Below are 24761 nucleotides of genomic sequence, written 5' to 3'. Positions count from 1 at the left end.
GCCGGCGCCATGGCTTAACAGGCTAATCCTCCGCCTTGCGGCGCCGGCACACTGGGTTCTAGTCCCGGTTGGGGCACCGGATTCTATATCCTGGTTGCCCCTCTTCCAGGCCAGCTCTCTGCTATGGCCCGGGAAGGCAGTGGAGGATGGCCCAAGTGCTTGGGCCCTCAACCCGCATGGGAGACCAGGAGAAGCACCTGGCTCCTGGCTTCAGATCAGCGAGATGCGCCAGATGTAGCAGCGGCCATTGGAGGGAGAACCAACAGCAAAAAGGAAGACCTTTCTCTCTGTCTCTCTCTCTCACTATCCACTCTGCCTGTCAAAAAATAAATAAATAAATAAATAAAACAACTAAATAAAAAACATTTTAAAAAGAAATTACCCATTTGTAAACTGCTGGTTTCTTCTGGGGGCATTGTCCCTATAAACTTTTTTTAAAGGATCAATGATTGCACCATTCTTCTACCCAAGCTTCACCATAAATTAGATGTTTGTTTTTGCTTCGATGTCAGCTGCTTTGAGAGAGGCTCTTTCAAAGCAGATGTCTTAATCTTCTTAGTGCCTCAAACTAGATCCTGTTCAGACATGTTATAACCAGTTAGTATGCCTTTATTTTGGTACCAAAACACTTTGAAATCCATGCCTAATGTTTTCATAATATGCATTTTCCAGGAGCCTTTGGAGGAGCCACTTACAAGCTGTCCAGATTTGTGTCAATTTATTTATTTATTTATTTAGCCTAGCTTAGCTTATTAAACTATTTCAGCCTGAAAACAGGAATTTCTTCAGTTCAAGGGAAGTTTACTTTCAATCACTAGAATTTATTACTTTTCCTCTTTTTGAAAAAGTAGTATTTCAGAAAAGAGACTATTACCTACACTTTTTTTCTCCATTCTTTCTCCTATATCCTTACCTTTAGTTTTATTTTTTTTTTCCTTTTTTAATTTAAAATTTTTAAAAATTTATTTGGGAGGCACAGAGACAGAAACAGGAACAGAACTCTCATCTGCTGGTTCACTCCCAAAATGCTTGCAACAGCTGGGACCAGATCCAGGAGCTGGGAATGCAATCCAGTCTCCCATATGAGTGGCAGGAATCCAATTATTTGAGCCATCACCACTGCTTCCCAGGGTTTGTATTGGTGGGAAGCTGGAGTCAGGGGTAGAACTGGAAATTGAACCACCCTGATACGGGATGCAGGCATCTTAAGTGTCTTTACTAGTCAAATGCCCATTTCCTCTTTTTTTCAAAAAAAAAAATTCTGATTTATTTATTTTCCTTTTATATTTGAAAGGCACAGAGAGAGACTTCCCATCTATTCCCCTAATGCTCACAACAGCCAGGGCTGGGCCAGATTGCAGCCAGGAGCCAGGAACTCCATCTAGGTCTCTCACATGGGCAGCAGGGACCCAGGTAGAGCCATCCTCTGCCCCCTCCCAGGTGCATTAGCAGGAAGCTAGATCAGAAGTGGAGTAGCTGAAACTCAAATCAGGCACTCTGATATAGGATACGGGTGTCCCAAGCAGCAATTTAACCCTCTGAGCTGCAACGCCCACCCCTAGAAGGGACAGTTTTAAAACAGCATTAAAGAGTGGGCATTTGGTGCAGTGGTTAAGAGGCTGATTGTGACTCCTGCATCCCATATCAAAGTACCCGGGTTCAAGTCCCACTCCTCTTTGAATCCTAGCTTCCTCCTAGTACATAGCCTGGGAGGCAGCAGGTGATGGCTCAAATACTTGGGTCTCTCACCGATGCAGAAGACCTGGATTGAGCTCCTTGCTCCTGGCTTCAGCCTTGCACACCCCAGCTGCTGTGGATATTGGAGAGTGAACCAACCAATAGGGTATCTCTCTCTCTCTGTGTGTGTCTTTACCTTTCAAATAAATAAACAAAATACATATAGACATCTGTTCAAACAACAACAAAAACCATACAGCTTTTACCCCTGAGCCTGAATTGTTCAACTCACTAAAAAGATAGATGGGGCCGGCGCCGTGGCTCACTTAGTTAATCCTCTGCCTACGGTGCCAGCATCCCATATGGGTGCTGGTTCTAGTCCCGGTTGCTCCTCTTCCACTCCAGCTCTCTGCTGTGGCCCGGGAAGGCAGTGGAGGATGGCTCAAGTGCTTGGGGCCCTGCACCCGCATGGGAGACCAGGAAGAAGCACCTGGCTCCTGGCTTCGGATCGGCGCAGTGCCAGCTGCAGCGGCCATTTGAGGGGTGAACCAATGGAAGGAAGACATTTCTCTCTGTCTCTCTCTCTGTCTATAACTCTACCTGTCAAATAAATTTTAAAAAATGAGTTAATAGTGTCTTTCCCAGGTACCTTCTATGGGTAGAAAATAGCCTTTAATAAAAAAAAAATAAGATAGAAAAAAGTCACCATTCAGAGTGGACTAGCCTAGCAGGCCACACATACACCTGAGGCTCAGAGCTGAGAGTTTGCACAGCTTCACAGAGATGACAGGGTTCCACGTGCTCTGATGTACTGTGTTGCTCCTGAATAAAACTTGATTATTTTTTCAGTACACGCATTAAAGTGAGTTTTCACAAAGGGATATATTCAAATAAATGTCAATGTTTTGTGTGAATTTCACACAGATACTAGTTAATATATAACTATGTCAGTGCCTGAAATTTTAAGGTAAAGCACTCAGCTCTGAAGTCTCTCTTCCTCCAGTTAGAGCAACAGCCTCCTTTTCCTGCCAGGCATGGGACAGGCCTTCTGGAAGGGCTTGTGCTTCTACGAGAAACCACATCACTTTTCAGAGTCAAGGCCATCTGGCCCCATTTCCCAGAAGAGTTTTTGCCACATGAGACTCACAATGAATGAGCTTCATCCCACCCAGGTGGTGGGAGTAATTCCTGGGGATAACGTGTACCTGGGGGCATGCGAGCTCAGGAATGATCAGGTTTGGATCTGTCAAATGTGAATGAGCTGCTCTGCTTTCTCCCTGCATCTTCTGGAGACACAAAACCAAACCAAGGAGAGGTCTAACTGAGACAGAAGAACCATGGAACTTAAATACAGTTATCTGAAGAAATGTGTCCGGAATACTACAAGTAAAAGAAACACATGAAGAAGGAAGAGTCCTATAAATGATAAAGAACTCTGCAGTTACCTTTTTTAGTTAATAAATAATCTTACACTTCTAATGCAGGTGCAGGCTAAAGGGAAAGGGGAGAAAAAGAAAGAAAGGAAGAAACCGACTGGCTTTCTCCTCCTCAAGTGTTTTCTCCCAGCAGAACTATCTTTGTCTTTAAATCAGCTCAGTTCAGGGGCTGGCGCCATGGCTCACTTAGTTAATCCTCTGCCTGCGGTGCCGGCATCCCATATGGGCGCTGGGTTCTAGTCCCAGCTGCTCTTCTTCCAGTCCAGCTCTCTGCTGTGGCCCGGGAGGGCAGTAGACGATGGCCCAATTGCTTAGACCCCTGCACCCTCATGGGAGACCAGGAGGAAGCACCTGGCTCCTGGCTTCTGACTGGCATAGCGCCAGCCATAGCGGCCATTTGGGGGATGAACCAACAGAAGGAAGACCTTTCTGTCTCTCATTGTCTATAACTCTACCTGTCAAATAAATTTAAAAAATCAGCTCAGTTCAAATAAGCTAAGTACAAAGTCACAGCCTGCCCCATAATGTAAGCATCAGAGACACCACCGTTAATATTTTGAAATATACCATTTCATACTTTCTTCATTAAGTGTTTATAAAAATCAGGATGTTCATTATTCATAACAACTAAAGAAGCAGAAACACCCCCATGCTCCTTAACTGAATAATGTATTAATTATGGTACATCTATCTAATGGAATATTATACAGCCAATAAAAGGGAAGAGGTACTGACATATACTACACAATGTGTAAACCTTGAAAACATTATGCTGAATAAAAAAGTTTACAAAAATACTTCAGTAGCTTCTAAAAAAAAAGAGAAAACATTATACTGAGTCAAAGAATCATGTCACAAATGACCATATATTATATAATTCCATTCATATGAAATGTCAGAAGAGGCAAAAATCCATAGAGACAGGAAATGGAGTAGGAGCAGAGGGAAACAAGAAGTCATTGCTAATGTGTACGGATTTTAGTGGGAACAAAAGTATTCTAAAATTAGATTGTACTGATGGATGCTTAACTCTGTGAAAATGTTAAAAGAAAAATTTAAAGAGGTGGATTATATCTCAACAAATAAACAAAAGGCAAAAAAATTATACAGGTTATTCTGTAATTGCTTCATCTCATCTTTAATGTATCACAGACAACGTTCCCTGTCAGTAAAATATGCAACCGCATTGTTATTTTTAAGCAATTGTACAATGTTCCATCGTATGAATAGACTGATTTTTAATTAAAGATTGATTAATAAACAGAACTTACTCCCAGTTGCTATATTAAACCCATGTATGGACACATATCTTTGTACATCAGTCTGGTTATTTTCATAGAAAACAAAGAACAGAAATGAGGGCAAAGTGTCTAGACTCCATAAAATGATACATATTGCCTAACTGTCCTCCACAAAGGCCAAACAAATTAACACTCATCCCGGTGGACACAAGAACACCATTTTCCTGGGGTGAGCATTTGGTGCGCAGTTAAGATGAAGCTTGGGATGCCTGCATCCCCCCCAGAGGGCCTGAGTTCAAGTCCCAGACCCTCTTCCTATTCCAGCTTCCTGCTGATGTACACTTGGGAAGACAGGGATGATGGCTCAAGTGTTTGTTCCTGCCACCCACACAGGAGACCTGAATTGAGTTCTGGGCTCCTGGCTTTGATTTGGCCCAGGCCCAGCTGTTGCAGGCATTTGAGAAGTGAACCTACTTCTCAAATAAAGTGAAAATAAACAATAAAAATTTATTTAAAAAATAATTTTTTCTCTACATTTCCACCAATGCCAAACGTCATCAAACTTATTAATTTATGACAACAGGTTGACAAGACAATAATGAGCAGTATCATTTCTTAAACATGTATTTGATTATTGAAAATAAATGGCATTTCATAAGTCATTTGATTATGAGATGCCTATACTTTTGTCCTTTCTCTCTTTGGTTGTTTTAATTTTTCTTTCTTTTTTTTTTTTTACAGGCAGAGTGGATAGTGAGAGAGAGAGACAGAGAGAAAGGTCTTCCTTTGCCGTTGGTTCACCCTCCAATGGCCGCCGCGGCTGGCGCACTGCGGCCGGTGCACCACGCTGATCCGATGGCAGGAGCCAGGTGCTTCTCCTGGTCTCCCATGGGGTGCAGGGCCCAAGCACTTGGGCCATCCTCCACTGCACTCCCTGGCCACAGCAGAGAGCTGGCCTGGAAGAGGGGCAACCGGGACAGAATCCGGCACCCCGACCGGGACTAGAACCGGGTGTGCCGGCGCTGCAAGGCAGAGGATTAGCCTAGTGAGCCGCGGCGCCAGCCTAATTTTTCTTTTTTGGTTGTTTTAATTTTTCTGTCATTTGCTACAAATTATTTTTATTAATGTATCTCAATTCTGCTTATGATATCTCTATACATTCTAATATTTTATATGCTTAAATCTATTATTCTTTTTCTTTATGATTCCTGGCCTCAATATCTAGCCTTTACCCATCCCGATATCATAAAAATATCCCAAGCTTTCTTCTAGTACAAGTTATTTTACTTTAATATTTATTTGAACAATCCACTTGTTCCCTGTTGATCTGCAATCCTGTTTTGTTCTTCCATCACTTAAATGCGGCCTATGAAATCTGTTTCAAAGATGACTCACCTAACTGCTGAGCCCACTTTATGGCAATACCAGTGTCTCCTGCATTGCTTTCAGCCAAGCACACAACTTCTTGCCCAATCTTCCACCCAATTAATGGGTAAAATCCTTAAAAAGCAAATAAACAAAAAAAAATGTAAGTCATATAATAAAAACGTAACTCATCATAGGTTTCTACAATGGAACAATTTTATTAGCTCAAAAGAAAAAGAGCAGAGTTCCTCTGAAGTCAGACTGCCTGGGTTCAAATCCCAGCCCTCTCACATTTTCTAGCTGTGGGTTTACAGGATGAAACCTCTTGCCCTCAGTTTCCTTGGCTGTAAAACGACCTGCCTCCTAAAGCTGCCGTAAGAATAAATGGATAAATTTAATAATAATTTAATAAATAAATGTATTAATAAATATAATTAATAACAAATAGTTAACACATAAAAGGAACTGAGCACAGTGCCTAGCATATAATCTGAAGAATAAATGTTAGTTTTTACTGGTCAGAAGCATGTCTCTGTCTCTAGAAACATGGCAGTAAATACTACAATTGAAAAGTAGAAGGTGACCATGAGATTAGCTGGCTAAAGAATTAACTATGCTGCTGAGTTTATCCTTGGTTTCCAAAGATGCCTCCATAGAAATGACTTAATACAGTAATCAATGTTTTCTAGCTTTTAATTTCCCAGTTAGGGGAAAAAGAAGATTTTGGACAGGGACAGAAGGTAGAAAATGATTTTAAAAATAACCCTGTAGTAACTAAGTGAGAGGACCTGAGCTCAAACTCAGAGCCCCAGCCTTCCAGAGTACGGCTCTAAAGCCCAAAGTTCTTTGGCTTGCACATTCCAGGATTTCCTCCATTAGGAAGAACAAATTCTCAGCAACTGTTATTTTTTTTTTTAAAGATTTACTTATTATTTGAAAGTCAGAGGTACACAGAGAGAGGCGGAGAGGCGGAGAGACAGAGAGGGGGTGGGGTGTCTTCCATCCATTGCTTCATTCCACAATTGGCTGCAATGGCTGGCGCTGTGCCGATCCAAAGCCAGGAGCCAGGAGCTTCCTCTGGGTCTCCCACGTGGGTGCAGGGCCCAAGGACTTGAGCCATCTTCTATTACTTTCCTAGGCCACAACAGAGAGCTGGATTGGAAGTGGAGCAGCCAGGGCCTGAACCAGTGCCCATGTGGGATGCCGGTGCCACAGGTGGCAGCCTTACCCACTATGCCACAGTACCAGCCCCAGCAACTGTTATTGAAACCCTAAACATGCATGGATTACTATTTAAGAACTATTCCCCTAAAAAATTTGCAAAAGAAGAATTTTCTAACACACACAAAATTTTAGAGCCCTAGTAAGACACTGGAAATAAATAATAACATGTGTCACAGATTAATATTTGGAAAACTGACCAAAATATCTGAATCCTTCTGAATTTTTTCCATAACATCTTTCTTATCTTTTTTTTATGCTTTTAACTTAAAAGGGAAAAAAGGAAATGGAAATTAACTTTCTTTAAGAATAATAATAAAAAGTATATTAGAGGATATCGTTACCATAAAATGGAAAAACAGTGTATCACAAAAGTTAAACAAAAATAGAAGTGTTATTTTATTAATGAACAGGTTAAATTCTAACTATTTACCTCCCACAGTGTGTTGTAGGTTATTTCCAGTATTAATATCCAAAAAAGTCCCAGTTCCCATGGTTAATTTCACGTCTCCTGTCTGGAAGCAGCATTCTCCAAACATGGCTGACTGCTGGTCGCCGACCTATGAGAAACGTTCAAACATAAGAGCCACTGTCCTTAGCGGTGGTGCCACTCAGTACTCCCTATTGCTACATTTAATGAATTCTCATGGTTAAAAATGATTTTTTCTTTTTTCCTTTTCCCTGAAAAAACAAATCTCAGAGAACAGGGAGTAACAAGTATGGGACAGGACTGACAGCGTGCAGATAACTAATAATTTAGGAATCTTTAATGGGCAACTTACTTTCCGATCCTGAAGTATCACATAAAACATCTCAGGGATGAATGTCACAGAAAAGCCTATACCAAAATAATCAACTAAGATTTCTTATGTTCAACTTACATAGGTTTCATTCATTAGTCAAAATAACTGACCTCACTTTTCTTTAAAAAAAAAAAAAAGATTTATTTCTTTATTTGGAAGTCAGAGTTAGAGAGAGAGAGAGAGAGAGATTCCATCCACTGGTTCACTCCCCAAATGGCCACAATGACTAGGGCAGGCCAAAGCCAGGAGCCAGGAGCTTCTTCTGGGTCTCCCATGTGGGTGCAGGGGCCCAGGGACCTGGGCCATCTTCCTCTGCCTTCCCAGGCCATTCAGGCAGCTGGATCTGAGGTGGAGCAGCCAGGTCTCGATCCAGAGCCTACATGGGATGCTGGCATCGCATGCAGCAGCTTCACTGGCTACATCACAGCACTGGCCCTGACCGCACATATTATTTATTACTAAGAATAATAGGTGTGGGGCCAGCACACAACGGGTCTGTAGCACCAACATCCCATATGGGTGCCAGTTCAAGTCCTGGCTGCTCCACTTCTGATCAAGCTCTCTGCTAATAAACCTGGGAAAGCAGTGGAGGACCCCTGCACCCACGTGGGAGACCCAGAAGCTCGTGGCTCCATATCGATCAGCTCAGCTCTGTCCACTGCAGTCATCTGAGGACTGAACCAGTGGATGGAAGAACTCTCTCTCTACCTCTCTAACTCTGTCTTTCAGATAAATAATATAAATCTTTTTAAAAAAGGAATAATAGGTGCCTGTTTAAATATAAATAGATATAGGCCAAACTATCCATTTTTCAACCATACAAATTTGTTAGAAGGAAAATTAGAACATTCTGTTAATGTGGTTAATAAGGACCAAATTCATCTTAAAAAGCCTTTCACAAGGGCAGGCCTTTGGAGAGTGAACCAACGGCAAAGGAAGACCTTTCTCTCTCTGTCTCTCTCACTGTCCACTCTGCCTGTCAAAACAAAAAACAAACAAACAAAAAAACTCAAAAGCAGTGGGGCCAGCACCATGGCACAGCAGGTTAAAGCCCTAGCCTGAAGCGCCAGCATCCCATATGGGTGCTGGTTTGAGACTCGGCTGCTCCACTTCCCATCCAGCTCTCTGCTATGGCCTGGGAAAGCAGTAGAAGACGGCCCAAGTCCCTGGGCCCCTGCACCTGCATGGGAGACCTGGAAGAAGCTCCTGGCTCCTGGCTTTGGATGGGCGCAGCTCTGGCCATTGCAGCCAATTAGGGAGTGAACCATAGGATGGAAGACCTCTCTCTCTCTCTCTGCCTCTCTCTTCTATCTCTGTGTAACTCTGACTTCAAATAAATAAATCTTTAAAAAAAAAAAAACCCTCAGAAGTAGCAAATTTTTCATTCTTCCACAAACTTTTGTTCTGGTGGGTACTGGCTAAGGATTAAAAAATGTAAATACAACTTTCTCCTTTAGTTTAAATTGCCCTATTACTATTTATAGTTACACTGTAAAATATAAATCAAACATCGGCTCCATCATTGCTTTTGTTTTTAAAATGCTTATTTATTTAACAGGTAGAGAGGAGGAGAAGGAGGAGGAGGGAGGAAATGAGAGGAAGGGAGTGGAGGGGAGGGGAAGGGAAGAGAAAAGGAGAGAAGAGAAGTGGAGCAAAGAGAAGAGCTCTCATCTACTGGTTTACTCCCCACATGCCTGTAACAGTCAAGACTGGGCAAGGTCAAGGCTGGGAATGGACAGTACAATCCAGATCTCTCAGTGCGGGACAAGAACCCAACTAACTGAGCATCATCACTGCTTCCCACGCTTTGCATTGGCGGGAAGCTGAAGTCCGGAGCTGGAGCCAGGAATCAGAATCCAGGTACTCCACTATGGGATGGCAGCATCTTAACTGCCAGGCCAAACGCCTGCTCCCCATCATAGCTTTTTGTCTCAGAGTATCCAACATCAACCAAAGTTACTCAGAATAGATTACTTTTTAAAAATTGAACACGGTTTCTGAAAAACAATACACAGATAAGTCAGAAAAGGTTATGAAGTGCTTCCATGATATAATACTGGCCCTGTGGTCCCTTTTCCAGAATATAGAGGACACTTCTGGTTATATCCAGGGCCTTTTAGCTTAAAAGGAAAAAAAAAAAAACACTTCAATTTTATTCTGCCAATGACCTTTTCTTTTGTTACAGAAGTCTGAGGTGGGACGACTCCCTTTGTCAAACAGGCACCAGAGACGGTGGAGGATCAAGCACTTTATTACGCCAGTGGGCTCAGCTGGAATCATTTCCTGAGAACTGAGCAACAATCCCAAGTTTCTTACAGTATTTATAGGTTCATCAGCATCATACCTTAGCTGGTACAGCATTGGGGGTTCAAATTGCAGCCTATGTGATTTAGGACCGCACTTCCAATGGTCGGTGGGCCTGGTATGTTTGTAGAAGAGATATCAGGGACAGATTCATTAGGACAGATATATGACCGGAGCTGACAGAAGCAGAACTTAGGACGTCTTCCCTCCCTAGACAAGATAACAGTGGGCAGCTGCTTCACTAGTTAATTGCAAGCAGCCACTTTTCAAGGTCTGTGTTGGGAGGAGGGGTCCGCTTTTCTTTCTTTGTCCCTGGTTGCGGCCATATTTCCTCTACACTTTCTCATAGAGCTGGTCCTTACTATTCATTTATATTCATCTGTTTATATTATACAAAGAGAAACTCATGTTTCCTACTTACCAAGGCAACTATTGGTATAGGCACACCAAATATCTCTTTATCCACTGATCCAAAATTGTGGCTTCAAATAAAATTGATTAAAACATTAGTTATATCTCCAGAAATGTTAATTATTTAAAATTCAGTAAACATCTTAGCATAGGCCAAACAGTTACGCCATGAAAATATAAGCATCTCAGACATGTAATAAATGCTTTCCCCCACCAAAGCCAAATGAATTCAAGGACAATTTAGTTGGTTTCTGTACGTGATGGTCATTATTACCTCGTGTCCTTCACAGGAGGCAGGAGGGAGAGTGGTATTGAAACCAAGGAGGTAATGAGACTGCTCCAACACATCTAAGTATAAAAATATATCACCAGAATATACATATTTACATATGTCAAACCCATATACACATTTCAAAACATCATGCTGTACATGATAAAATATACACAAGTTTTACATGACAATTTAATCTTTAAAAATCTGACATAAATTATACAATAACTGATGATTCAAAAAGAAGAAAAAAAAATCTTTACCTTATAGGGATCAAAAAGTCCAGTTGTACTGGCATTTGAAACATCCGTGGCATATTCAGAACCTAAATTTACATTGGAAATAGTACACATATTATCAGGTAGGATAAATCAATATCTATTCCTAGTTTATAATCTAAACCTTTGTCTACCCTTGAGTTCATTGCTAACTGCATTATTTCCATGGTGAAGTCTCCAGAACAACTTCCTACTTAACCTTTGGAAACTTACATAGCTTACAAAGCACTTTCATAGGCATTGTCATGTTATGATCCCCAGCTTAAAGATGCCCAAAGAGGTTCATTGATGTCAAACGATCGCCTGTAGTTATACTCTCTTGCAACCTGGCAGATTTGGCACTGAACTTAAGTCTTACCCTTCTTGAAATTAAGACTGTTGGGGCCAGCACTGTGGCTCAACAGGTAAAACCACCACCTATGACACTGGCATTTCATCTGGGTATCGGTTTGAGAACCAGCTTCTCCACTTCCCATCAAGCTCCCTGCTAACACTCCCGGGAAAGCAGCAGATGGTCCAAGTCTTTGGGCCCCTGCACACACATGGGAGATCCAGAAGTAGTTCCTGGTTCCTGGCTTTGTCCTGGTCCAGCCCCACCACTGCAACTGAGGCCATTTGGGGAGTAAACGAGCAGAAGGAGGATCTCCCTCTCTCTGTCTCCTCCTCCTCTGTAAATCTGACTTCCAAATAAATAAATACATCTTTTTTTAAAAAGCAATTAAGACTGGCCAGCGCCGTGGCTCAACAGGCTAATCCTCCGCCTTGCGGCGCCAGCACACTGGGTTCTAGTCCCGGTTGGGGCCCCGGATTCTATCCTGGTTGCCCCTCTTCCCGGCCAGCCCTCTGCTATGGTCCGGGAAGGCAGTGGAGGATGGCCCAAGTCCTTGGGCCCTGCACCTGCATGGGAGACCAGGAGAAGCACCTGGCTCCTGGCTTTGGAACAGCGCGGTGCGCCGGCCGCAGTGTGCCGGCCGTGGCGGCCATTGGAGGGTAAACCAACAGCAAAAAGGAAGACCTTTTTCTCTCTCTCACTATCCACTCTGCCTGTCAAAAAAAAAAAAAAGAAATTAAGACTGTTACCCAGTGCTTTTTAAAAAAATATATGATTTATTTATTTATTTGAAAGTCAGAGTTACAAAGAGAGATGGGTGAGAAAGAGAGAGGGAGAGGGAGTGGGAGAGGGAGAGAGATAACAATCTTCCATCTGCTGGTTCATTCCTCACAACAGCTGGAACCGGACCAGGACAGAGCCAGGAGCCAGAAGCTTCTTCCAGAACTCCCACGTGGGTACAGGGGTCCAAGAACTTGGGCCATCTTCCCACTGCTTTTCCCGGGCCATTAGCAGGGAGCTGGATTGGAAGTGGAGCAGCTGGAACATGAACCAGTGCCTATACAGGACGCTGGCATCACAGGCAGCAGCTTTACACACCATGCCACAACCTGGTCCCTACCCAGTTCTTATATTTGAGGTTTTATTAAAATTTAAAAATCACTCTCCTCTTCAACAAATCTGAGACACATCTAGTTTTTCTATAATGTGCAGTTGTTAGGATACCAAACAGCAGTATGTCTGGGATGCAGGAAGGGAAAAGGGAGCAAAAGGGAACTTCAGCTTTTCTAGGTGAATCCTCTCTGTCAAGTTTTAACTGAGACAGAGCTATCAGGTCATGCTTACCTTTGGTGAGCTTATGTAATAACCAGGTGTCAATAGTTCCAAAGCAACAATTTCCTTCTTCAGCTGCCTTTTGCACCTTGAAAATGTAACAGCACAAAATCAGTTCAAGGCTGAAGCTGTTAAGTACCTAATTAAGTGCACAGCATGATATAATATATTCCCATTTTACTAGATATAATATACTTCCATTACATTCATATACATAGCATAATATACTCCCATGTTGATAAAAATTAATGTATACACAAGAAAATAATGCCTAGAATATATTCTAAATGGTTCTATGCAATAATTACAGCATTTCTGCTTTAGTGGGGGAGGGAGACTTTAATTTTCTGTGTAATATTTCTGAAAAGCATTGGTTTTTTAACTAAGCATATATCACTTTTGTGATTAACAAAGGCAAAGTATACATATTTTTAGTTTAGACATACAAATACACTAGTATACCTTACAGCAGGAACAGCGCAGTATGGCCCCGGGGCCAAGCCCAGTTCAGTGCCTGTTTTTGTGCAGCAAGGTTAGAATGGTTTTTAAATTTTTTAGTGGCTAAAAAAATGAAAGAAGAATCTTCTGTGTCAGTGTCCATGAAGAAAGTATTATTGGAATGCAATGAAACTCATTTGCTCATGGATTTCCCATGGCTGCTTTCCTGCAGCAACAGCAGAGGAGTTGTGATAAAAACCTTACAGTACTGAAGGTCACCATCTGGCCTTTACACAACATAAACTGCCAATCCTTAGGCCAAAGCAGGCCAAGGGAAACAGAAGTATCAAAGCCTGTTTAAGGGGTTAGCATTGTGGCACATTGGGTTCTGGCATCCGACTTGGGTGCCGATTTGAATCCTGACTGCTCCACTTCCAATCCAGTTCCCTGCTAACGGCCAGGGAAAAGCAGCAGAAGATGGCCCAAGTGCTTGGGCCCCTACTACCCATATGGGAGACCTTGATGAAGTTCTGGCTCCTGGCTTCAGCCTTGGCTGTTGTGGGTATCTGGGGAGTAAACCAAAGGATGGGAGATCTCTCTCACTTTCTCTCTCTCTCTCTCCCCCCGCCCCCATCTCTCTCTCCTTTTCTCTGTAACTATTTCAAATAAATAAAAGAAATCTAAAAAAAAAAAAAAATTTGCCATCCCATGTGGGAGAACTGTAAGAAGCTCCTGGCTCCTGGCTTCAGATCAGCTCAGCTCTGGTCATTGCGGTCATTTGGGGAGTGAACCAGTGGAATGGAAGACCCCTCTCTCTCTGTAACTCTGTCTTTCAAATAATTATTTTAAAAAAGTCTGCTGTCATGACTTAGTGTGATTGTAAACAGGGGTGGGGAATATCTGGCCCTCGGGCCATATAAGGCCTGTGAAATCATTCATTCTGTCCTTGCCAAGGCAACTGCAGGCAGGTCTTGAAGTTCAATAAATCTATAGCAGGCTAATTTGTAAGTTGATAATTTTGTATGACATGCAAATGATGTTATAAATATCCAAATGGCCCTTGGGAGAACAAAGGTTCCCCCCTGTGCTTTACAACATGGCTCCAAGTTTGTTTTATACTCCTCCCATGGGAAGGTCTGACTGATGCTCCTCTTTAAATCTGGCCTCTGAGATTGTATGACCAATTGAATACCACCGAAGCGGGGCTGTCTGTGGTGCTGCAGGTTAACCTACTTGCAGTGCTGGCATTCCCATTCGAGATCTGGTTTGAGTCCCAACGGCACCACCACCAATCCAGCTCCCTGATAATGAGCCTGGGAAAGTAGAAGGTGATGGCTCAAGTACTTGGGCCCCTGCCACCCACATGGGAGACCTGGATGGAATTCTAGGCTCCTGGCTTCAGCCTGGCCCAGCCCAACCATTGTGGCCTTTTGGGGAGTAAACCAGCAGATGGGAAATCTCTCTCTCTCTCTCTGTAACTCTACCTTTCAAATAAAAAAAAAATCTTTAAAAACAAAACAAACAACAACAAAAAACCTCTTTAAACTAGCTAGTGAAACTAAACTAGTGAAACTGAAATGTTTGGAAAACAATTTTATAAAATATATTTACTGTCTCTCCAACTCAAGAATAGCATTTCCTGGTCTTGCCCAACTCTGCCTGCTGCTTGTGTTCCTCCTTTACTTAATCTACAGAACCTGATGGATATCTTCCATATAGCCATTATTTCACAGAATTATTGCTTCTCTAAACTCCTTAGGGGAGGGACAAGATCGTATTCATATGTATAACACCAACACCTGGAAGGGTTCCTGGCATAGAGCAGATCTTCAAACAAAACGCTTCTTCAGCAAATAACTGAGCAGTGGGCATTTGGTGCTGTGGTTAAGAGGATGCTTGGAGCGCCTGCATCCTCTATCAGAGTGCATCAGTAGAGACTATTTTCCATCCAGCTTCCTGCTGATGTGCACCCTGGGAGGCAGTGGATGTTGGCTCAAGTACTTTGGTCCCTGCCACCTGTGTGGAAGGCCCAGACTGAGTTCTGGGCTCCTGGCTTCACCCTGGCCCAGCCTTGGCTGTCATGGATATTTAGGAAATGAACCAGCAGATGGAAGACTTCTCTATGTCTGTCTCTCTGCCTTTTGAGTTATCAAAATAAACAACAACAAATATTTAAAGTAAATAACTGAAATAAAAATAATGAATGGAAGCACTAAAGATGTTTAGGGGAACAGAAGGTAGACATCAGGACTTCCTAAGGTAGAATCAAGGTCAATTGCCCTCATCCTGGTTAGGACTCCAAGAGGCTCTATTCTAAGAATAAGGGTAAACTAGAATGACAGGAAGTACAACTCAGATTTAAATCATCTCAGTTATAAGATTGAGACAGTCCTGGTGCCTGGGAGAGTGGAGAAAGCAAACATAATTCCTATCTAGAGCAAAACAGAATTAGGTTAAGATTGTCGTAATTTCTAACCACAATTTTGCAAATATGATATCCAGCTCACATACATACACAGGTTAGTAACCAACTATGAAATGAGAACATGGGAGGAGAGGTGGCAGGAAAAAGAGGAAGCTATACATATTAGAATTAATTAACATCCATGGACTTTTAAATAAACAGGTTAATAATTGGGGAGGGTAGAAATTACAGAACTAAAAATTTTTAAAGTTAACAGATAATAGACTTGAAAGGATAGTTTAGGGAAAAAAAACACTCAGAATGAAGCCTGGAGACAAAAGGATGCCAAATACGTAAAAAAAGGTAAGAGACCTGGGGAGTTTAGTAAGAAGGTCTTAAATATGTGTAGTTTGGGCCAGCGCCGTGGCTTAACAGGCTAATCCTCCACCTTGCGGCGCTGGCACACCGGGTTCTAGTCCCGGTCGGGGCGCCAGATTCTATCCCGGTTGCCCCTCTTCCAGGCCAGCTCTCTGCTTATGGCCCGGGAAGGCAGTGGAGGATGGCCCAAGTCCTTGGGCCCTGCACCCGCATGGGAGACCAGGAGAAGCACCTGGCTCCTGGCTTCGGATCAGCGCGGTGCGCCGGCCGCAGCGCGCCTACCGCGGCAGCCATTGGAGTGTGAACCAACGGCAAAAGGAAGACCTTTCTCTCTCTCTCACTATCCACTCTGCCTGTCAAAAATTTAAAAAAATTAAATTAAATTAAAAAAAAATATGTGTGTAGTTTGCCCTTTGTATCTTTAGGTCCTGCATCCGTGAATTCAACCAACCATGGATCAAAATATTTGAAAGATAAATTGCATCGGGACTTGTGCTGTGGCTTAGCAGGTAAAGCTGTCGCTTGCAGGGCTGGCATCCCATATGGGCGCCAGTTCAAGTGCCGGCTGTATCACTTCCGATCCAGCTCTCTGCTATGGTCTGGAAAAGCAGTGGAAGATGGTCCAACTCCTTGGGCCCCTGCACCCACATGGGAGACCTATAATAAGCTCCAGGCTCCTGGCTTCAGATCAGCCCAGCTCCAGCCATTGTGGCCATTTGGGGAGCGAACCAGAGGATGGAAGACCTCTCTCTCTGTCTCTCTCTGCCTCTGCCTCTCTGTAACTCTGCCTTTCAAATAAATAAATAAATCTTTTTTTTTTTTTTTGACAGGCAGAGTGGACAGTGAGAGAGAGAGAGAGACAGAGAAAAAGGTCTTCCTTTTGCCGTTGATTCACCCTCCAATGGCAGCCGTGGCCGGCGCGCTGCAGCCAGCGCGCTGTGGCCGGCGCGCTGCAGCCAGCGCGCTGCAGCCGGCACACCGCACTGATCCCGAAGGCAGGAGCCAGGTGCTTATCCTGGTCTCCCATGGGGTGCAGGGCCCAAGCACTTGGGCCATCCTCCACTGCCTTCCCGGGCCACAGCAGAGAGCTGGCCTGGAAGAGGGGCAACCGGGACAGAATCCGGCGCCCCGACCGGGACTAGAACCAGGTGTGCCGGTGCCGCTAGGTGGAGGATTAGCCTGTTGAGCCACAGCGCCGGCCCTAAATAAATCTTTTTTTTTAAAAAGTATTAAAAATAAAAAGTAGTGGCTCCTCAGAGAACTTTTCAAAATCATCAACATGTGCCAAGCAATAATTCAAGAAACCCTACAAATCCCATTAGGTTACATAAAATACACTACACTTAAATAATAAGTGCAGAAAATAATGAAATTCTCAGCAAATGAGAAAAGCAAGAGAGCTTCCTTACTTTTATAAAGGATCTTTTTAAAAAATCTATTGCAAATTCATAAATAGTGAAATGTTGAGCTTTTCATTCTGAGTTTAAGAATGAGAAAAAGAATTTGGGTTCACTCTTTCTAATTAATATGTCATGGAATTTGGCACCAATGCAAAGAAAAAGAAATGAAAGTGCTGGACCAGTAGAAATAAACATGCAACTATTTGCAAAATAGACACTTGTGTACTCCCTCACACATTCACACAAAATCATCAGATAAGTTACTTAAATAACTAAGTTGATGTAAGAATATTTTTTGATCACAGGTAAAATCAGAAAACTTAACCAATTTCTAAATACCAGCCGGAGAAGGCTAGAAAATAAGTAAACAGACTAGATAAAACAGCTAGCTATAAACATATCCACTATCTAATAGTGGATCTAATAGAATCTAATTTAAAAATGTATAAGAAACCTACAGAAAAAACTGTGGAACATAATTTAGGTATATTAAAGACTATTGAAAAGGGAAAGATCATGCTATGGATTCAAGGCTCACTAGTATAAAGATGACAATTCCATTGCCACCGCAACATAAGTTCCAGCTATGGCTGGGTTTGTGGTTTTTTCAGGAGGGTGTGTTTGTGTGTATGTGCATAAATTGATTAACTCATTCTAAAGTTGGTGTGGAGGCAGAAAGGATCAAGATAAATGTCATAGGAAATTTGATTCTTACTTTATACCAACTACAAAAATCAATTCCAGTTTAATTATTGACTCATGGAAGGTGAAAAGTAAGTATCTTTATGAGCTCAGAATAGGAAATGACCTCCCTAAAAGGACAACAACAAAAAAGAGTTACTAAACATTAAGACTGATAAACTAGACTGCTTTAAAATCAACAACTTCTTTTTGAGAAGACGACAGAGGCAAAGGACAATTGGAGAAAATACCTGTAATACATAGCAAACAAAAATATCATCCAGGATTGTAAGAAATATGCAGGGGAAAAAAGAAAATTTCTGAACATACAAGATAGAATCGTTTTCGGTCTGCTGTGTAAGAAGTGTGAAGCTGTCACTCCCATCCTTACAAGAAAAAAGCTGAGCAAAGTGAAAAGCAAAACCAGCAACTCTTCTTACATCCGCCAGAGAGTTGATGCCACAGGACAAGCACCCACCAGAAAATCCAAAAGCAGGTGAGCACGAGGCGTAAGAGCCTACCAAGAACAGCAGCTGCAGCTGGAGCTTGGGAGGAGCACTTAAAGAGTGTTGCTGGAGACTAAACTGTGGATTAGATATTTGTTGATTAAAAAAACAAAACCAAACCCTGGAGGTCCAGGCTTACAGGAATCCAATACTTTTGTGACGTTAACTCCAGGAGCCTGCCCAGGGTTTCAGGTTGAACACTGGAGAAAAGGCAGAGAAGCACAGAGGTTGTGCCTCAGACAGGTGAAAGTAACAACTGTGAAACAAATCCAGAGTGTGCTGTACTCCTCACAAGTGGGCTGCATTTAAGAAACACTACTTCGTCATAACAGCACGGTTATGATCAGTTCCAGCCTCTTCCAGCCCTCCTGCCCCATCTAAAAGATAAAAGAGTAAGTGGGGCGGGCACTTGGCCTAGAGGTTAAGCTGCAGGTTGCAACGCCCACATCCTATCATCAGAGGGCCTGGGTTAGATCTTGGCTCTGCTCCCCAGTTCAGCTCCCTGCTAATGTGCACATCCTGGGAGACAGAGAGGATGGCTCAAGCAGTGGGTCTGTGCTACTCACGTGGAAGTCCCACACTGAGTTTACAGCTCCTAGCTCTGGTCCAGCCCAGCCCTGGTGGTTGCAGGCACTCTGAGGAGCGAACCAGCAGGTGCGGAGTTCTGTGTGTCTTTCTCTTTGCCTCTTAAATAAATGGATGATAGACTGTTTTGCCTTCCCACAACCTTCACCACATCAACAGGACTTCTGAATTAATCAGAGATTACAACTGAAAGCATTGCCAGCTTCAGGCTGTATTTAAGAAGTCTCCCGGGAAACCCAGAGACGACACAGGAGATAAAAATAAGGAAATGTGAAGAAATTTATCTCCAACATCACAGCTGCAACTAACCGTAAATACAGCATAACAACTCCCAGTGAGATCAACGTTAAACCTCAGATTAAAAGCCTATTTTGGCCGGCGCTGTGGCTCAACAGGCTAATCCTCCGCCTGTGGTGCCAGCACACCGGGTTCTAGTCCCGGTTGGGGTGCCGGATTCTGTCCCGGTTGCCCCTCTTCCAGGCCAGCTCTCTGCTATGGCCCAGGAGTGCAGTGCAGGATGGCCCAAGTGCTTGGGCCCTGCACCCCATGGGAGACCAGGATAAGCACCTGGCTCCTGCCCTCGGATCAGCGCGGTGCGCCGGCCGTGGCGGCCATTGGAGGGTGAACCAACGGCAAAAGGAAGACCTTTCTCTCTGTCTCTCTCTCACTGTCCACTCTGCCTGTCAAAAAAAAAAAAAAAAAAAAAAAAGCCTATTTTGTCTCAGTTCCTTTTACCCACTACATCATGTACAGCTTTGAACAACAACAAATCAGAAGGCAAGAAAACCCAGTCTAAATGACAGAACAAGCACAGAACCAGAATCAGACAAGGAATTTAATTAGCAGGCAGGGAATTTAAAAATATCTGTGGTTAATATGGTAAGGGCTCTAATGAAAGAAAGTGGAAAGAACAGAGAGGCAAGCAGAGGAATGGAAACTCTCAGAAAAAGGAAATGCTACAAATCAAAAACACTGAAACAAATGAAGACAGCGCATAGTGGACTCATCAGTAGACTGGACATAGTAAAAAAAAAAAAAAATCAGTTACCTTGAAGATATAAAGAGAGAAAAGACACATCAATAAATCTTCCCAAACTTGTGGCATGGTAGGTTAAGCCACCACTTGCAACACTGGCATCCCATATAAGCACCAGTTCAAGCCCCGGCTGCTCTACTTCTGATCCAGCTCCATGCTAAAGCATCTGGGAAAGCAGTAGAAGATGGCCCAAGTACTTGGGCCCCTGCACCCATGTGAGAAACATGAATACAGCTCCTGGCTCCTGGCTTCTGGCTTCAGATTGGCCCAGCTCCAGTTGTTGCACCCATTTAGGGAGTGAACTAGCAGATGGAAGATTCTCTCTCTCTTTCTCTCTCTGTAACTCTTTCAAATAAATAAATAAATCTTTAAAAAAAAAAAAAAACTTTCCAAACTAAAAAGAAGAAAGCGGGGTGGGGAATAAAAAGAAAACATTATTAAAACAATATTCATGGGGCCGGTGCTGTGGCGTAGTGGGTAAATTGCTGCCTGAAGCGCCGGCATCCCATGTGGGTGCCGGTACTAGTCCTGGTTGCTTCACTTTCAATCAAGCTCTCTGCTACTGCCTGAGATAGCAGTAGAAGATGGCCCAAGTCCTTGGGCCCCTGCACTCATGTGGAAGACCCGGAAGAAGCCCCTGGCTCCTGGCTTCGGATCGGCGCAGCTCCTGTCGTTGTGGCCATCTGGGGAGTGAACCAGCGGATGGATGATCTCTCTCTGCCTCTCTGTAACTGTGCCTTTCAAATAAAATAAATAAATCTTAAAAAAAAAAAAACAATATTCATGAGCTCTGTGACAGTGCAAGAAGTGTAACATGTATAGTGGGAGTTATCAGAAGACAACAATGGAACAGAAGAAATATTTTCCATAAAAATTAGTGAGAATTTTCCAAAATTAATAACAGATACCAGACCATAGATCCAGGAAGCTCAGAGGATACTAAGCACAAGCATCAACATAAAAAAACCCACACTGAGTGTATTATACTCAAACTGCTGAAAACCAAAGACAAAGAGAAAATCTTGAAAGAAGCCAGAGAGATAAAACATTTTATATAGGAAAATCTAAACTGCAACTGACAAATTGCTGGAAGCTCTGTACCAACAAGGATGACCAGAGGGGATTTTTAGGGAAGTAAAACTATTGTGTATGAATCTGTAACAGTGAATGCATGTCATTGTGTATTTGTAGAGACCCATAGAACGTACAAAACAATGGGTTAACCCTAAGGTAAACTATCAATTCTAGTTAGTAAAAGTGCATCAAAATTAGTTCATCAATTGTAACAAATAATACTACACTAATATGATATGTAAGTAATAGAAAATTGGTAGTGGTGGGCATGAAGGTGTATGTAGAAACTATTTTCCACTCAGTTTTCTGTAAGCCTAAAATTGATTAAAAATTAGTCTACAAATTAAACATTTTTCAAGTGGGTAAAGCATCTAAATAGACACCTCCCCAAAGAAGATATTCAAATGGTAGATAAACATCAGAAAATGTATTCTATATCATATGCCATTAGGGAACTACAATGAGATACTACTACACACCTATTAAAACACTAAGATAACACTACACCCCGTTAGAATGAATGACTAAACTCCAACTCTAACAACATCAAATGCTGATAAGGATATGGAGCAACAGGGATTCTCATTCATTGTTGGTGGGAGGCAAAAGGCTGCAGTCACTTTGGAAGATAATTTGGCAGTTTCATACAAAATTAAATGGAGTCTTACCATACTATCTAGCAATCACACACCTAGGTATTTACCTAAATGAGCTGAAATTTTATGTCCACATAAAAATCTGCAGACAAAGTTTATAGGAACTTTATTCATAATTGCCAAAAATTAGAAGCAACCAAGATGTTTTTCAATAGGTAACTGAATTAACAAATGTTGACAACATCCAAAAAATGACATATTTCTTAGTGACAAAAAGAAATGAGCTATCAAGTAAAAAAAGACATGGAGAAACCTTAACCTACTATGTCCCATCATCCTATATAAGGGCAGTCAAAACTAAAAATGAGCAATAAACATACCGCTTATGGTTAAGTTTAAAATAAATATTAGGTTGTTGAAGTATTTTGAAATTGAAAACTTGGGAGATAATGTTGCTAAAAGAATACTGGTAAGCAGAGTAAGCCAGTGTGAAAAGGCTACAAAATTATATTATTTTAATTATATGATATTCTGAAAAAGGCAAAAAAAAAGACAATAAAAAAATCAATGCGAGGGGTTTGACTAAAAGACTAAAAATAGGAATTACGTTGGTAAATAAAATATAAAGTCCTCTCATCACTGATGGTGGATGTGTAAATTATAACCACTTTGAAAAGTGTTTTGACATTATTGACTACGGGTGATGATACATATGCAAATTCATACTCTAAAAGTTCCATCCCTGTATGTAGACACAGCACTGACATGTACACGGACAAATGTATTATTCATAATAACCCAAAACTAAAAAGAACTCAAATGTACATCAACAGAACAGATAAATTATGGTAAAATGACAGTCTAACCAGTAAATATAAAAGAAAAATAATTTATGCGCAATATGAATATTTATACACATATATTACAGTATATGTTGACTAAAAGGAATCTGACATAAACCATATATAAACCATAGGATTCCATCTTTTGATTAAAAAATATTCAGGCAAAATTAAAGTATGAAGTTGAAAAATAAGAACACAAATATTAGAAATAAAATGTGATATTAAGTATTATAGTGTTCCAGTTTTTGATCCGACTGGCATTACACAGATGGCTACACAGTGCATCACAGATAGGTACATTTTGTTTTGTTCACCTTTCTAGATGTATTAAGATGTAATAAAAATGTTTAGAAAAAAATGAACCACATAAAGATGCCTTGTCTTCCACTCCAATATATGATAAATACAAGTTTCTTTCCCTCAAATAATCAAATCACTATCTTTATTCCTAGAATATTTTCTTTCCCACAGCCTTTATTTTGTTTCTACACACACAATCTCTGCTTACCTCTATTATATTCTGTAATATCCAGGCCAGGCGCAGAGAAGCTTGCTGGGTGGTGAAAGTGAACATATGGGCGGCTAGTAGTCGTTTACTTCTAGTGAAAAAGTGAAGCACTCGGCAGGAACTGTGTATTACCTATTTAGGAAAAAGACATTTTAGGAAAATGCTTTCAATGATGTATGATGTTTCTATATCAATTCTTTGCACATATAAACAAACCAAGCAGAAAACAATCATTTAACTACTTGTAAAAGTGTTATCAGCACAAAAGAAAGTCAAGTCCAGCAGTATTATCTTGAGTAGACTGCATTCTTTTTTAAAAATTTTATTTATTTGAGAGGTAGAGTTACAAATAGAGTGTGGGAGAGACAGAGAGAAAAGTCTTCCATCTGCTGGTTCACTCCCCAAATCGCTGCATTGGCCAGAGCTGTGCTGATCTGAAGCCAGGAGCCAGGTGCTTCTTCTGGGTCTTCCATGCCAGTATAGGAGCCCAAACACTTGGGCCATCTTCAGCTGCTTTCTTGGGAGCTGGATAGGAAGAGGGGTTAGCAGGGACACAGACTGGAACCCATATGGGATGCCAGTGCTGCAGGTAGAGGCTTTAGCCTACTGTGCCACAGTGCCGGCCCCCAGACTGGATTCTAACATAGGAAAAGCAACACATCTATTTGGAACTCCTCTGACTACACATATCTTTTAAAAACAACTATTTTCTACCTGTCTACCTATTTTTAACTATATAAATGGAAGGAGGGGCTGGCACCGTGCGCAGTAGCTTAATCCTCTGCCTGTGGCGCCGGCAACCCATATGGGTGCCAGTTCTAGTCCCAGCTGCTCCTCTTCCAATCCAGCTCTCTGTTGTGGCCTGGGAAAGCAGTAGAAGATGGCCCAAGTGCTTGGGCCCCTGCACCCACGTGGGAGACCAGGAAGAAGCACCTGGCTCCTGGCTTCAGATTGGCACAACTCCAGCCATTGCAGCCATTTGGGGAGTAAACCAACGGAAGGAAGATCTTTCTCTCTGTCTCTCCCTCTCACTGTCTGTAACCCTATCTCTCAAATAAATAAATAAAAAACTTAAAAAAAAAAAAAGAAAGAAAGAAAGAAATGGAAGGAGCCAGTCAAGGGAGAAGGCTGCCTTTGCCCCATTCTTATTTCATTGAGACATGCCACTTAACTACATTGGCAGCACAGAAGCATCCACTCACTGCTATTAAACAATCATTTGTACAAAGTTGTTAGCTAATCTTTGATTTTGAAGGCTCACATTCCAAATATTTTCATGCTTTCTGTAACCTCATATCTCAACTTCAGATTGCCTCTCTAATCAAAAGCCTGAGTAAACTTAATGCCAGCCAGTGAAAAATGAGCTCCTAATACCTTGTTTTTCTATCAGAAATCAAGTTAATACTAAGGAAATTCCCCTACACATCAAACACTTAAAAACTGGAATGTATGATTTTATTTAATACTATCTATACTTATCTAATGATCAAAATGAAGCATATACAGTCTCAGATTTACTTTTTTAAAAAATATTTATTTGAAAGTCAGCATTACAGAGCAAAAGAGAGAGAGAGAAAGATCTTCCATCTGCTGGTTCACTCCCCAAGAGGCCACAACAGCCAGGGCTAATCCAAGCCAAA

The 24761-nt window shown here is 41.9% G+C and overlaps 1 protein-coding gene across 2 annotated transcripts in view; it reads right to left on the bottom strand.

The window, feature by feature from the left end:
* The window catches only part of GK5 (glycerol kinase 5), a 95557-nt gene that overhangs the window by 38591 nt on the left and 32205 nt on the right, over positions 1-24761 (bottom strand). For both annotated transcript variants that reach the window (XM_062213806.1, XM_062213814.1), the window contains 7 exons: positions 23122-23253; positions 12683-12758; positions 10993-11054; positions 10733-10806; positions 10469-10529; positions 7374-7500; positions 5750-5854 (listed from right to left, as the gene is read on the bottom strand). In XM_062213806.1, the coding sequence (XP_062069790.1) occupies positions 5750-5854; positions 7374-7500; positions 10469-10529; positions 10733-10806; positions 10993-11054; positions 12683-12758; positions 23122-23253 (637 nt within the window). The remainder of the gene's footprint in view (positions 1-5749; positions 5855-7373; positions 7501-10468; positions 10530-10732; positions 10807-10992; positions 11055-12682; positions 12759-23121; positions 23254-24761) is intronic.

This window comes from Lepus europaeus, chromosome 2 (genome assembly GCF_033115175.1).
Source record: "Lepus europaeus isolate LE1 chromosome 2, mLepTim1.pri, whole genome shotgun sequence".
In the NCBI taxonomy this organism is placed as follows: Eukaryota; Metazoa; Chordata; class Mammalia; order Lagomorpha; family Leporidae; genus Lepus; species Lepus europaeus.
Note: the sequence above shows the minus strand (reverse complement) of the source record. Positions and strands in the feature narration are given on the sequence as shown.